This window comes from Arachis hypogaea, chromosome 2 (genome assembly GCF_003086295.3).
Source record: "Arachis hypogaea cultivar Tifrunner chromosome 2, arahy.Tifrunner.gnm2.J5K5, whole genome shotgun sequence".
In the NCBI taxonomy this organism is placed as follows: domain Eukaryota; kingdom Viridiplantae; phylum Streptophyta; class Magnoliopsida; order Fabales; family Fabaceae; genus Arachis; species Arachis hypogaea.
In genome coordinates, this window is record NC_092037.1 from 2,271,052 (window position 1) to 2,286,512 (window position 15,461).

The window sequence follows — 15,461 nt, forward strand, 5'->3', positions numbered from 1 at the left end:
AAAAATCTCGATTATATATTTTTTATTTTAGAATCACTTTTTTTTAGATTTTAGACTCTCAGTTTAAAAGATAAGAAATCAATGATCATACGCATGTAACGAACTTGATACGTGTTTTATCTTGTGAATAAAGTAGAATTCAATAAAATAAAAGAATATAATTAATTAGTTACTTATTAGCTATTTTCTCTTTATTTTTCTGTTTTGGAGTGCATTAAAGTACAACAAGAAATAAAGAGAATTTCTTTATTTTATTTTAATCTTTTTTGTGTTCATTTTTTCTCAAAAGAATGTGTTGTTTTTGTGAGTAGACACATGTCCATTGCAATCCATAGCACCGAACGGCCAAGAGAAAAATGTGAAAAAAAGTTAAAAAGAAAAAAAAAACGAATTATTAAAATTGAAAAAAAAAACTATTTTTTAAGAACTAAATCTAAAAGGGTATCTAACTGTGTTCTTATATGTATAAAAATCGAACACAGATTCTTTAAAACTGCAAAAAAGAAACCACATAGTTGCAGACTTGCAGCATCATCTTAGGTTAAGTGTTTACTTGTTTTTTGTTCAGTTTCAATTCTCACTTGACTTCAGCTCGAAGATTTTTCTTTTTAACATTCTTTTTTTTTCTTATTTTCAGCTACCCTTTTTTGTTCCTTGTGAAACTCTTGCAACCTTAGCAAAAAGAAACAAACTTTCCTAAAATCTGATCTGGGTTCATCACTTTTTCTATGATGGGGTTGTTATATATTTCTGGCTAATAAAGGAAGTTATTATGATGACTCAAAATATTGTTATATAGCTCATTTTTTTTTTTATTACTACTATTATTGTTCTTCTTCTTCTAGACTTCTACCTGTGTGATTCTGTGTTTTTTATATAAAGTTCACCAAATCTTAAATTTATTTTTGAGATACCAATTACCATGTCTATCATGAAGAACAATCACAAAGATCTAGAACACATATATTCTTCATGGAACTTCTCAAAGCTAATGGCTTTCATTCTTCTCTTGATCACAATCTCTTACCTTTGTTACTCTCTTAGATTTGTTACCAATTCATATGACTGTGGCCAAACACACCACATTTCAATTAGCCACATTTCTGACACCACCACCACCACCACCACTTCAACCACAGCAGCAACAACAACTTCACACTCTCAAGAAGAAGAAGAAGAAGAACAAGAACAAGAAGATGCAGCAATTGTTTCCACAAAGTTGAAAGCTTTTGAAGAAACAAATATTTCCCACATAGTGTTTGGGATTGGAGCCTCAGCAAAGCTTTGGAAGCAAAGAAAAGAGTACATAAAGCTATGGTGGAAACCAAATCAGATGAGAGGAATAGTGTGGCTAGAAGAGAAAGTGAAAACTGATCCAAGTGATGAGAAGCTCTTGCCACAGTTGAAGATCTCTGAAGACACTTCAAGGTTCAATTACAAGAATCCAAAGGGTCATAGATCAGCCATAAGGATCTCAAGGATTGTTTCAGAGACACTAAGGCTTGGATTGAAGAATGTGAGGTGGTTTGTGATGGGAGATGATGACACAGTTTTTGTCACTGAGAATTTGGTGAAAGTGTTGCAGAAATACGATCACAATCAGTATTATTACATTGGAAGTAGCTCAGAGAGTCATCTGCAGAACATTTATTTCTCTTATAACATGGCTTATGGTGGTGGTGGTTTTGCAATTAGTTACCCTTTGGCTTTGGCATTGGAGAAGATTCAAGATAGGTGTATTCAGAGGTACCCTGGTTTATATGGTTCTGATGATAGGATTCAAGCTTGTATGGCTGAGCTTGGTGTTCCTCTCACCAAGGAAAGAGGCTTTCATCAGGTTTGTCTCTGGAATCTTCTCTTTTTCTTTTCCTTTTTTGCTTTTATTTTTTTTTCATATTTTATCTTTGAGGTGTGTTACATTAACATCAAAAAGTGATGAAATCAGCCATTAGCTTGTGTCTGGTAAATTTTATAGGATAGAAAATATAGGAACATTGAGATGGTGTTGACTGAAAAATTATGTGTTTATTATGTGTATTTGTCTTGTTTTTTCAAAACAGATTTGGGTCTTGTAATGTGTATAGAAGTGTTTGGATTTTGGAGTGGAAGAACACTAGAACTTAAGGACAATGGATATAGATAGATAGTTTAGAGGTTTAAAATTTGGTGGAGATTCCATAAGTTGATAGTCAAAAACTTTTATTTATCAATTTAATCGAATATGTCAAATCACTTATAGATTTTTAACTGTTAACCTTTAATGAAGATTTTTTACCTTAAAATTAGGAAAAATACAAAATTAGAAGAAATACAAGAGGATTAGCAGAATTTATTGTTAGACTAAATAAATTGAATTGATGGTTAAAATTGTATATCAAAAACAATAAATTCGGCTAGTTTTTTTAGTTTTTTTTCTTGTTTGAAGACTTTACATATTGACTTGGTCAACCTATGGTGGTTTTGGAGAAATTTATTGGAAGTGATGTGGGACAAAATTATAAAATGAACAAAAGATAATGTGGGAGAATTTTGGGGGATCATAAAAAATAAGTTAAGTTAGGAAAGCCTTCCTTAGGTTCCCCCACTTGGTTTAATTTTTTGTTCATGTGAGATCTCATTTTATAATAAAGTAAGAGATATTGTTTAGTGGGATTTTTGTTGAATGAATAGGGGAGTATGGGGAGATATCATTACTTGGAATAATAATGATTTAGGTCAAAAACAGGTAATAGATCATTAAGAATATTTTAATGTAGGTAACCTAATCAAATCTATTGATTCTATTTAAGGTCACTTTATGATGATTTGTGTCACATTTTAAAAATAGTTCTTTTTTAATTTTTTTTATGTATTTGTGGAATGAAGTTCCCTAGGGTCTTGTCTATGATGTGGATAAATTTTAGAGGAAGATGATTAATTTAATGATTAATTTATAATATCAAGAATTAAAAAAAATCCCTGCTTTCCATTGGCGCCAATAGATCTAGCAATTATTGGATAAAATAAAGCATTATTATATTTTTTATGTGCCCAAAAAATTTTAATACTATCATTTATTGCTAGTAGTTTTCTGAATTTAGTAGGATTTTCACCAATTTTCTACCCTAATTGACAGAAAAGAATGTGGTGCTGAATTTAAAGACTTTACCAAATTTGTTTATTCTTTAATTGGGAGATGGGAGATTATATTCTTCTAACTATGAATATCTTCAAAAATATAATAATAAAAAAAACTTCAAATCTTCAATAGTCTTAGTCTCCAAATCAAAACTAGGCCACCACCACCACATCTAGGGTTTGATGCTTGCAGCTATATATCTCCACCGACTAAATGAGTCAATTAATAAAATTTGTTGGTTATTTCATTATTTCCTACCTTTCCTTTTCTTTCAGCTGCTTTTCAATTTCAGCGTTTCAAGTATTTTTATTTTTAAGAGGATTTAAATTTTTGATATATTTAATGTATTAAAAGTATAAAAAATCTTTTTAATAAATTTGAAAAAATATTTTTGTGGTATTTTTAAAATATGTTTTAAATGCTCATGCTAACAAAATTCTTATATTAAAAAAATTTATTTTAAATTTGAATTCTTAATAATTACTATCTATTTAAACAAAATACTATATTAAAGAAAACAATATATATCTAAATGAAATTATGATTTAGTTTTGATGTAGAGTTGCTTTATTTTTTTAAAGAAAAAAGTTTACCTCCTTTTTAAAAGTAATTATAAAATTTGATCATGTTATCTGTATAGAATAAATATTGAAATTTAAAATATAAATTAAAAATTTATGAAATAAAATACATAAATATATACAAATATATAGTAATTAATGTAGCTAATTTTTTATTGGTATTTTTTTAGCAAAATCATACAAAACAAAAGTAAGTTAATTAATTTTAGAAAATTGCCAACGAGCTAAATGAGCTATAGTTCAAATAGTAGTCTCCCCATCCTCATCTAAAAATCTCGGGATCGAGTCTCACTCCTAGCTTTGGAAAAAAAAAAAATTACATAATTAAGTTATATTCAAAATAGGTCTCAATCATAGTAGTGAATAAAAAGCTCATAGTGTGGGGAATATGTAATTGCACAAAGCATCCAGTTGTCAAGTCTAGAGATTGTTTCGGTGTGGGATGTGTTTGTTAAATTGGTCCCACCCTAATTAATAATATTATGTAAAAGGGACAAAGATTTAAACCTAATAACACTTGTCACATCCCATAAGGCACGTCACAATCCCACCTTAGAAATCTAAGAAACTCTTCCTTGGGTCTGATTTAACTGTGAAATTTTAGTGGAGGGAGAAGATTGTTTAAAAAAAAAAAGTTTATAAGAAAAATTATTTGTTTTTTTAATAAAATTAGTAAAAATTTTCATTCTTCATCTAATCTTGTACTTCACCATAGAAATTTTCTTGATTTAATACAATAATATCCGTACCCAATCCGACTCAATCTATTTTTTCGAAAGACAACATGATCGTTGATGGATAAAAAGAAGAAAATTCGTCCTCGCCGGTTTAGCGCGAGACAATGTGGTTCTTCAATGTTGTTTCTTGCACTGCAAGGCTTGGTCTAGTGACATTTGTGTATGTCCTGTTAGAAAGTGCATCCGGATTCAAATCCTAGCTATGACTAAGAAGTGGTTATATGGAACTCACGGGAAGGGAAGGGCGAGTATGTTAGGGTGTATGACAAAAACAATGATGTTTGTTAAAGGATAGAAACTTAGGTGCAGTTAATTTTATGTGAAGTTGATAGCTGAGAGTGTTTAGATGACAATTAAGTCAAATTTGTCAAATCATTTAACGGTATTCAACTATCAACTTCACATGAAATTAACTGCACTTGAGTTTTTACCTTGTTAAGACTAACAAAAGTTGGTGACACGACCTCTTAACTTGCTGAGTTAGCTGTTAAGTATCATGTTTGGAACAAGGACAAAATTCTCTGTTTTTTAAACTAAAGTGATTTTTGTTTTAGAATTGGATTTTTTTTTTTTGAAGGAAAGAACCCAACACAAAAAGGTGGAGCAACTAAACAAAAAATAAATGCTAATCAAACAAACAGACATCCCTCCATAGTCATATTTAGTAATGCCGTCAACAATTATTTTTTGTTTTTGAGACACTTAAATCACCTACATATTGAGGTCTATGATATATGTCTTGGAGTAATGACTTTATGTTTTTTTAAAAAAGTGTGATACCATATATGATACTATGATAGTCTAGAAATGAATTTTATCTGACAAAATTTGTCTCTTTAATCTATATATATTTCTAGTTCGAATACAATGAATAAAACTCTTCCCAAGTTGCCACTACTCCAGTTACATCATTACGTGTTAGACACAGTTGTTTTCACATAATAAAATACGCGTTTTTTGTTGTTTGAATCCAGCCTTTAATTTGTTTTCTTTATCTCTGAAATTTCTCCATTTCTTTCGCCAGATTTTTTTGGTGACTATTTCTTTCGCCAGATTGATTACATTAAACTTAACCACAAGTTATGGATATTCCTTTTTCTTTTTAATTTTGTTTTTCTCTTAGTCTTAGTTGTAGACTTGTAGCGTTCTTTCTCTCTTTCATAATTCATAGTATTTATCTATAAACAATTATATATTTTTATGTCCATTTTGACATTTTAGTTGGATTTAAGTTTAATTCACTATAATTATTAAAATAATTACCTCAAAATTCACACCAAGATAATATAAATTAATTTACACTTACTATGTATTATTGTTGCCCTAATTTTGAGTTTTATCATTATTTGACTTGGCTTATTTTGTTTTGTCCTGTTTTGGGTAGTTTGATGTGTACGGCAATCTATTTGGGCTTTTAGCAGCCCATCCTGTTACTCCACTTGTGTCCCTCCATCATTTGGACATAGTCGAGCCCATTTTTCCAAACGTGAGCCGAGTCCAAGCCCTAAAGCGGCTCAAGGTGCCCATGCAACTCGACCCGGCTGGGCTCATGCAGCAATCCATTTGCTACGACAAGACCCGGACTTGGACCATATCCGTTTCATGGGGCTATGCGGTTCAAATTTTCCGGGGCATTTTTTCGGCCCGGGAGATGGAAATGCCGGCAAGAACCTTCTTGAATTGGTACAAGCGGGCCGATTACACAGCCTATCCGTTCAATACCCGCCCGGTTAGCCGGAATGTCTGCCAAAAACCATTTGTTTACTACTTGTCCAATGCAGCATACAACAAGGGTGCTAATGAGACTGCGAGCCGGTACGTTCGGACTCAGTCCAACCCGGCTTGCAAGTGGAAAATGGAGGATCCGACCCAAATCAAAATAGTTGAGGTTTATAAGAAACCCGACCCACATTTGTGGGACAAGGTAAAAACTTCAATCTACTCTTATCCAAGATCAAAAATGCTATTTGTACACTAAAATCAGCCACTAATATATTTGTGTATAAATACATGTATGGTTTAATTCATTTTCAATGTGTATTTGTACCAATATGTATTTTATACTAGTAGTTGACTTTGGTGTACACTTAGCGAAATACTTTCATCAGTTTTTTCTTGATTTCTTTTTTAATGTGTTTGTTTTTGTTGTTGTTTTGAGCAGTCTCCAAGAAGGAATTGTTGCAGGGTAAGACAAACAAAGAAGAAAGGAACTTTGGTGATTCATGTTGGTGAATGCATTGAAGATGAAATTGTTGAGTTATAGTTATAGAAAGAACTGCAAACAGTTCCAACACGCTTTTGTTTATAAATTCTTCTTAACCCTACCTTTAGTTATATGCAATCTTAATTCTTTCCTTTTTTAAAAAATAAATAATTATTTATTATTTGGTTAACTAATCTGAATAACATTATTAAGATGCAACTATTTGATGCAGTTCAATTTTCTAAGTTAAACATTCTAAATAACTAATCAACAAGCATTGAGATTGATATATATCTCACTTGAAGATTGAATCAAAGTTCAAATATTGAAGAAGGCATGATAATATGTCTATTATGTGAAAGTGAAAATTTTGTTGTGCTTAACTTCATGTGAAGTTGATAGCTGAGAGAGTCGTTAGATGAGAATTTAATCAAATCTGTTATCTTATTTAACGGTTCTCAGCTATTAACTTTACATGACGTTAATTGCATCTGAGTTATGTTCTTTTCATGGAAACGACTTATTAACTTTGGCTAAAGGACTTGGATTCAAAGTTGCATAATTGAGGATTTCAGTGTTTGAAATCAAATGATTCATGTCATGTTCATCCAATGTAACCCAAGCTTCAATGCCATCTTTTAACTTTGTATCAACCAAAATGATGAGATTCATGAACACAGAACCATTTGATGCAACACTACTCACCCATGTTGGTTTTCCCCACCCAAAATCAGCTTCATAGAATCCAAGATTGCACCAACTACTAAACCCAAAATGTTCCATTTCATTCCTTGATCTTAACTCACATATTTTCCTAAGCGAATCTTTCATGATCGAGATCCCTTTTTCGCTTCGCAATTCATTGACAAAATCCTTATCGATTCTTGATATTGTGTTCCTTAGTTTACACGCCAAGTCATCCATGCTCGTCCCGTGTTCGTCGAAATGCTTAGCAGAAACTAACCAAACTAGGTTACCCATGGTGTGATCAGGACATAGAGCTTCATCCATTCTCCGCCGCAAGTTCACCAAATGAGTCACAAAAGAAGACCTTTGCACTTCAAATCGCGATTGGGATGCTGCCATGAGACACTTCCACAAGATTGCAGAAACAGTCTCCAACCGCGTAGGCGAATCTTCGGCTACATCATAGCAATATTTTGCAGATATTTGAACCTTGAGGGTGGATATAGCTTTGTTTGTGAACAAGAACCTCTTTGTTACACCCTTTCCTTGCCTGAACAAGGAACCCCACATTCCCATTGATAAGTCTCTAAGCCATAAACTATTTGTGGGAAAAACAGAAGATGCTATGAACTTTGGTTGTGTCAAGTGTTTGCAGCCTCTAGCTCTTTCACTCCAACACTTTAGGAATGTGGCTAATGCAGCACCATCTATGATCCTATGTGAAATGCGTGTTCCAATGGCAATTCCACCGCATTGAAACACATTCACTTGGATGTTGGTGACATAGGTTCCAAAGTTTGATTCTTTAGAAACAAGTTCATCACTAGGAAGGAACTTGTGCAAAAGGGTCAAATTGGGGTGGCTTAGAAACACAGAAAGATGACACTTTACTTTGGATACTACAAAATTAGCACCTTCATCATTGCAATCAATGGAAAGTTCATGTTTGATCTTGCCACCTAGAGGGTAGAATTGTGTTAGTGTCTCAGATAAAGATTGTTTCAGCAATTCTAGCTTCTTGGGGACTTCAAGGAGGGTATTTGTGTCATTTTGTGAGGTGTAGAACAAGATTATAGGAGCATATGGAGCAGGAATGAGCTGATCCAAAAGGGAGAGTTTGAAGGTTCTTAGGTGAAAGGGTGTTGGAGAAAAAGGCCTAATGTCTTCTCTACTAATGATTTCTACTTCAAATTTCATCCTTTTTTTTTTCTAATTTCTGTGGCTTCAAGAGAATGAACTGTGTGAGAAAAAGTTGAAACATGTGTAATCTAATTTATAGCTACAAGGAGGGCAAAAAGTTTTGACTTGTCTTTTAATGTAATCATTGATTATACTAGAACTAGAACAAGAAGAGAATCTTATCATATAAGGTGCTCTGCCATTTGATATTTGTCATTTTATTGGAAAATGATGATTGCAGATAATGTCAACAAGTTTCTAACTTCAAACTTTGTAAAATCCGTATGGAACTTAGTGTATCTTAACATTTAAAAATAAAAGGAGACTAATAGAGCTCAATTTAATTACATTATTTGATTCAATATGACGTGGTAGGTCTTGGATTTGTATAAAGTGATGTAACAATATCTTTGCATATATATCATACGCTTATGATATTAAAAAAGGTGTTTCTGTAAAATGATAAATTTATACGTATCAGTATGTAAGGATGATAATACTACTTAAAATTGCAGGTACTCATTCCGTCTTTACTCATTCGGGACGGATAATTATCCGCTTTGAAAGCCGGATCTTAGGCGGGGCAGATAGGGGTCGAATTTAGGTAATATCTGTCGTTACCTACTCTGGTATGTATATAATATATATAATTTTAATATATAATATATATAATATATGTAAAATAATTAGTAAAATAATTAATAACATTGTATCATATTTAAATTTTTTCTTAATTTATGTTATGTATGTGATGATGGTTATATAAATTTTAAAATTTAATTTTATTTGTTAGATTTTAATAATTATAGTGACGGGTAGGGGTAGGGCAGGTATCCACGAGAGCGAATTAGAATTTAACTTTTTACTATCTGCAAGTAGGAATGAGACGAGTTTTAAATGGGTTATTGTAGGACGAGAGAGTAAAAATCTACCTCTATCTTCCTCATTGCCATTCTTATACGTTAAAAATATAGACAAATAATAAAATAATACATGAATTATATTTTTTACGTCAATAATTAATTTTTATTTTTTAAAATATATATTATATTATTATTTTTACTAAAACATCTGTATAATTTAATAATAATAAAAATATTTTAATATTTAATTTTACAAAAACACTTAAATATTTTTTTTCCCACAGACTTCTCTCTTTATCAAAATACAATGTATGGTTTAGATTGGTTTTGGTTTATTTGCCATATAAGCTTTGGCCAAATATCATTTCCCTTTACCATATGTTTGTGGCAGGTTGCCATAAAGTTATTATCATCACTTCTTAGAATAACATGTGCTTAGTGCATCACTAAAAGAGTTGGATAAACTTTGAATTAAAAAAAATCATTGCTTGATTAAATATTTTTTTATAGATATTATAATTGATTGAATTTTCATTTATTGATGATAAAAATTGAGAGCTACGGGCTACGGCTACAAGTGATTTTTACATGAAAATATTTCCAAAAAATTGGAAGTGGAAAAATATTCTCACTCTTAAATTAGTCATGAATTAACAGATAAAATTGTATTTGTATACATGTGTCTTTTTATTAAAAAAATTTTTCACTTAAATTAAGTAAGACTATTAATTTACTCAAAAATATTTAGAAAACAACAAAAAATCACAAAATTATTTTAACTTTTTTTATTTTATATTTCTTAGTTATTGCTAGAATAAACCAGTAATATTAAATATAAAATATTATTTATACACTAAAATCAGTTACCATATATATATACAAATATGTGTGTTGTTTAATTTAAAATGTATTTTATATTTCGACATATATTTTATACTAACATCATTGTTTTAGATATAATAAATATGTAATTGTAAATATTATATATAATGACAAATTTAAAAATTTGAATATAGAGAGGCCAATCTTTACATAAACTTTTTATTTATCCCTTTTTGTGTTATATTTTTCGTATATAATAAAAGCATGTGATGCATAATATGAAGTTAATTATTGAATCAAATATGAAGTTAATTACATTAGGCAGCTTCTTCTTTTCTTGTTCACCAAGCTCTTCTATTCTACCATAGAAGTCTCCAGCAAGGAATATTGCCAAGTCATGCAAGAGATCATGCATCTTATGAAAACACCATTCTTGTTTAAAAAATAACCTCGAAGCTAATTCTTCAAAACACTGAGAACCAACCTCTTCTAAACTCTCTCCTCTCTTTGGTAGCCTTAAAAGATCTTCAGCCATCCACAGCAAAACTAGTTCATTTTTCTCAAACTCATGATCTTTGGGAAACAAGGAACAATAAACGAAACAACGCTTCAAGTAAGGAGGTAGCTGGAAGTAGCTTATTAACAATGCTGGAATAATTTTACTATTTTTCGTAGAAAATTCCCAGATGTCACTGCTTAAAACAGCATTCCATTCTTTAGCATCATCCTTTCCTCGCAACAAGCGCCCAAGTGTTTCTACAGCCAATGGCAAGCCCTTACACTTCTTGACAATCTTTCTACCGATTTCCTCTAGTATTGGGTTCCCATTTGACTCCGGAAAACATGCATTGGCTGCCACAGTAGTAATAAGAATTGTACTACCCTTAGCCCCACAGTGAAAAGGAGTTATAAATTGCTTCCACTTATCGGCATCATCGCTCCATACATCGTCTAGAATAATGAAGAACTTCTTTGCTGACAAGACTTCCTGCAGTTTATTTTGTAGTGAATTTAAAGTCCCAAGGGCAAAAGAATTTTTAGTAATGTCCTCAATGGTTTTCTTTGTAATATCAGCAACATCAAATGTTTCAGAGATGCAGACCCATGCTTTCGGATCAAATCCTTCCACGACACTGTACACCCATTTGGCTAAGGTTGTTTTACCAACCCCACCCATGCCAACAACAGGAATCACAGATAACTGAGATTCACTGTTGTCATTTATTGTTTTGATTAGAGCTTGTTGATCATCCTCCCTGCCATATATGTTCCCTTCCATCAGACATGTGGTTTCTCGCCATGATGACGATGATGATGATGATGACAAGTTATTATCCTTGGTAGTCTTTTGAAGACCAAGGATATCTTTTTGACTTACAAGAAATTCTATTCTTGCAACCACCCCTTCCATGTTATCTACCATCTTCCTATGTCGGTTGAGGAAGAAACTAGGCAACAAAAAATATACCTCCTTTTGCGTGGCGGCTTTGGTGAGTAGAGCGTCCAGAAAGTCATCAGCATCATAAACAGCATCTCTCAGACTGTTGAGCCAATCCCTCACACGATCGTCGCCCAGTTGCTTGTGCTCAGCATCATCAAGCACAGCTTCAGCAGCATACAGAGAAATTTTCAGCCTCTCAGCCAAGCCAGGGTCAAGCTTCTTGCCCAAGACCTGGTTGACCGTATCCATTGTGAGCAACCTTTCAAAGACAACGTTAATGAAGCCATTAAGGAAAGCTCCACTAGCCATGATATGATCTCAAACAAGTGATGAGAATTCGGGTATGAAGGAGAGTAAAAATGCAGATTTTGCAGGGTTTGTAACTGAACTGTGTGTAGGTGTATGAAAGCTTATTGTGAAGAAGTAGTTGTCAATAATTTGATGGAAAAAAGACAAAGACTGTTGACTCAATAAAAAAGTTTGGTCTCCTTAATTAGTGCGAGTGTCTTGCTGGTTCTGTACTAATTTTATGTATTTGGAAGGAACGTAATTTTCATTTTTGCCTTTAATTCTTACTTTTTGTTACCTTTTATTTATTTATTTTTTCAAAACTGGCATAATTATTTTTGCCTTTGATGTCAGATACATTATCATAATGAGCTGGTTGAGGGTCATGGTAAAATAATGATGCAGATGCAGTGCAATTGCTTTCCTCCTTCCAAGTTCCAATAATTCAGCTTCAGTCACTTTTTAGCTTAAAGACATTCACTTCAAGCCCTCATCTCTGTCCATGAAAAATTTGTATGAATTTGAGTTATTTGAATTGCCTAGCTTCTAGCTGGCTCACACTAACTTTGTCCTTGATTCTAATTTATTCGATGGATGCAACGTAATTGCATATTGTTGCAAGTTTCAATTAATGTGTTATCTTATGACTTATGTGACCAGGCTCAATATTACAACTACTTCAGCTAGGTTCAATGATCTTAATCATCATGGCTTTGAATTGTAAATTTAGCCAATATATATATATATATATAACCCTTGCATTAGAGAGAGGAGCATTTGTTTAGCATGTTGGTTCAAAGTTCAAACATGACTGCTATTGATAACCAATGGTTCCCATCTTTCAAGCAAAAAATTGAATTGAATAATCCATGCAAGTCCACATGTAGTGTAGATATGATATGCATCAGCCATTAATTTAAAGTAGTGTGGATATCAATTAACATGAAGCTGAAATCAGAAAACAGTGCTTCTGCTCCCAACACATTAATCCACTTTAGATCTCCACATATATACATGTATAATGAAATCCGGAACATCTGTGAACTTTTACCTGCAAGACCATAAGCTTTTTTTTTGTTGACTAGAAACTAAGAAAGAAAAGACCATAAAGAATCAAATTTGAGTTGCTATATGGCCTATATAGCAATACCATTCAGCATAAACATGAAACACAATTTTGTCATTAAGCGCATATAACTAATTCCTTCTCAGATCAAGCTTCATTACTAATTCTTTTACCCAACAGAACAGGAAAAGTAAATTCTAGAATGGAATTGAGTAAAGTTACCAACTTGAACCTAAAATAAGAAAACAACTCTTCTGATTTCAGGACTTATCCAGAAACACTAATACACAAATTAATAACATTTCAAGGCTAAGTGCTTGTCATCACGAAAACCAAAGACACTTATCATTCTACGGTTTTCTGTTTATTTTATTTTCTACACCTTTTTGTGAGAATGCATAGTACAGCAGTTATGTTGGATCACTGTTTTGATTTTAGGATCAGGACTGCAAGTATATTTAACAAACAGAAATGCCACCAAAAAATGAAATTGCAAAAGAGGGAGTTAGATAGAAGTGATCACAAGATAAAATTATGGAAAGGAACAAAGTAATGATACCAACAACAAAACCTTTTAACTGCTACTCCAACTTAATAAATAAAAAAGATTTATATTTTTTGTATTTATATGTTTTATATTTATTATTTAAAAATAAAAAATTTTGTTTCTTTCTCTTTCTCATTTAAAGTATTGTATATTAAAAGATATTTATTTATTTATGTATTAGTAATATTTAGTGTATTCTATATTTATTATGGTTTATCAATGTTTTTTTTTTATAGTAGCTTTTGATTTATATTTAATGAAATCCAATGATTTATAACAATAAGGCACATTCAGTAAGCACAAAGTTATTGTGATTATTTTAGACATACCGGACTAAGAGAATCCATAAAGTTGACTAGAAAACTTTCAATTTTTTTTGGGTTGATTATATATGAATAGAAGAGTACACTTTGTTATATATGAATAGAAGAGTACACTAAGGCTAAAAATGTAGCCTTTGACATAAATAAGATATATAGCTATCCAATGTCTAAACAATTTAAATCATATAATAAGAAAAGAAAACTTCTTAAACAAATATAATAGTTATACTTAAGGGTTAGAGAAATAACCAACATATGTGACTCTCATCTATTCTTAATATATAAAAGTAGGTACATAGATTTATTCACATTGTTTTTAAATTATTTTTCTTCTTCTACTAACGTCATGTTAGCATCAATGTTTACTTGGCAAAATTTTAAAATTCATCAATCAAATCTTGTCAAATCAACTTTTATTTTTACATAAAAAAAACACAAAAAACAACTAAAAAACACAATAAAAATCAACAAATTAACTTTTTTCCAAATCAATCCTTATTTCTAAAACAACAAAAACACAAATTAACATTTACCCCGACAAAAAGCTCTCAAAAACCGTCACCCTCTTAACACCTCTCCATACTAAGATTCTATTTCCTCCATCCTCTTCCGGTCCCATCCTATTTCTTCTATCCTCTTCCGGTCTCATGAGCCATTGTTTTTTCCTCAAAACAAATTGTACATCGCGATGTCCATCTCCGACGGAGCCGCATTGCATAAATTGCAGAAACAAGGGCAAACTCCATTCCTCCTCTTGTGGTTTTCTGCCAGAGCTCAATTATGGGTCTCAAACCAACGTCACCATTTAACGCCGCCAACGTAGAAAATTTGTCCCAAGTATCTTCCTAAAGATTTTTAACTTTGCCTTTTACTCTTGTCATTATTCAATATCATTTTCAACAGTCCTATTTATTTGTTATAAATAATAATATTTTAATTGTGAACTCATTGCAAGTAGCACAAGGTTATGAATTCCTCTTTTGTAAATGATTCTATTCAACAGTCACAACCAAAATTAATGTGCATTTAAAATTATTGCTCCCTATATACTATCGATTGCAATATTTCATCATCAAATTATAAATTGTTATTTTACATGTGGAGTACTTCTTCCACAATTTATATTTACATATTCTTCTTTTTTAAATTGTTATTCCACATGTGCATTATTGTTTCCACAATTTACTTAGAATGGATTATCATTCTTTGACCATGTCTTATTCTCTTTGTTGTAGAAGGATTTGCAGTGGGAATGACAGACCCAAAGAGTTAATACCCAAAATTGCTAGATGAAAATCAACCAATCACTATTTAGTAAAATCTTTTAAAAAAATTAAAACAAAAAAACTCTTATCTATTATTATTCAATTGAAATATCAAGTACTAATTAAATGCAATAAACGAGATAATACTCAATTTGGTCCCTGAACTTACACGCGAATCTCAATTTAGTCCCTGAGGTTTCAATTGCCTCTATTTAGTCCCCAAAGTTTATAAACGTGCCTCGTATTAGTCCCTGAGACGATTTTTAGTATAAAAACGTTAATGGAGCACTGTTATACACTATCAGATGTCACGTTAAAACTTGTAAAATGATGCAGTTTTG

At 31.6% G+C, this 15,461-nt stretch overlaps 3 protein-coding genes across 4 annotated transcripts in view; 1 reads left to right on the forward strand and 2 right to left on the reverse strand.

The window, feature by feature from the left end:
- The first annotated feature begins 203 nt into the window (after nucleotides 1-203).
- LOC112732492 (uncharacterized) lies at nucleotides 204-6,829 on the forward strand. 2 transcript variants are annotated; one of them, XM_025781238.3, is made up of 4 exons: nucleotides 363-540; nucleotides 638-1,837; nucleotides 5,821-6,360; nucleotides 6,598-6,829. In XM_025781238.3, exons 2-4 carry the CDS (start codon nucleotides 923-925, stop codon nucleotides 6,697-6,699), a joined length of 1,557 nt encoding a protein of 518 aa, XP_025637023.1. In that variant the 5' UTR covers nucleotides 363-540; nucleotides 638-922; the 3' UTR covers nucleotides 6,700-6,829. The 2 variants fall into 2 exon arrangements, with proteins under 2 accessions (XP_072069132.1, XP_025637023.1); XM_072213031.1 differs by having other exon boundaries at nucleotides 204-1,837.
- A 183-nt stretch (nucleotides 6,830-7,012) lies between these two features.
- LOC112732501 (limonoid 7-O-acetyltransferse-like) lies at nucleotides 7,013-8,778 on the reverse strand. Its single transcript, XM_025781249.3, has one exon. It carries the CDS (start codon nucleotides 8,521-8,523, stop codon nucleotides 7,147-7,149), a length of 1,377 nt encoding a protein of 458 aa, XP_025637034.1. The 5' UTR covers nucleotides 8,524-8,778; the 3' UTR covers nucleotides 7,013-7,146.
- Nucleotides 8,779-10,395: 1,617 nt separating this feature from the next.
- The window catches only part of LOC112732510 (putative disease resistance RPP13-like protein 1), a 122,522-nt gene continuing 117,456 nt past the window's right edge, over nucleotides 10,396-15,461 (reverse strand). Inside the window, exon 2 of the mRNA XM_025781257.3 lies at nucleotides 10,396-12,119. Coding sequence (XP_025637042.1) covers nucleotides 10,429-11,940 — 1,512 coding nt within the window. The 5' untranslated portion in view covers nucleotides 11,941-12,119 and the 3' untranslated portion in view covers nucleotides 10,396-10,428. The remainder of the gene's footprint in view (nucleotides 12,120-15,461) is intronic.

What these genes read in the sequence shown, in the direction of transcription:
- LOC112732492 (XM_072213031.1), top strand. Translation starts at nt 923, where the DNA reads ATGTCTATCATGAAGAACAATCACAAAGATCTAGAACACATATATTCT. An exon ending in AGGAAAGAGGCTTTCATCAG is followed by an intron (nt 1,838 to 5,820) that starts GTTTGTCTCTGG and finishes TGTTTTGGGTAG; the next exon opens with TTTGATGTGTACGGCAATCT. An exon ending in ACCCACATTTGTGGGACAAG is followed by an intron (nt 6,361 to 6,597) that starts GTAAAAACTTCA and finishes TGTTTTGAGCAG; the next exon opens with TCTCCAAGAAGGAATTGTTG.
- LOC112732501 (XM_025781249.3), bottom strand. Translation starts at nt 8,523, where the DNA reads ATGAAATTTGAAGTAGAAATCATTAGTAGAGAAGACATTAGGCCTTTT.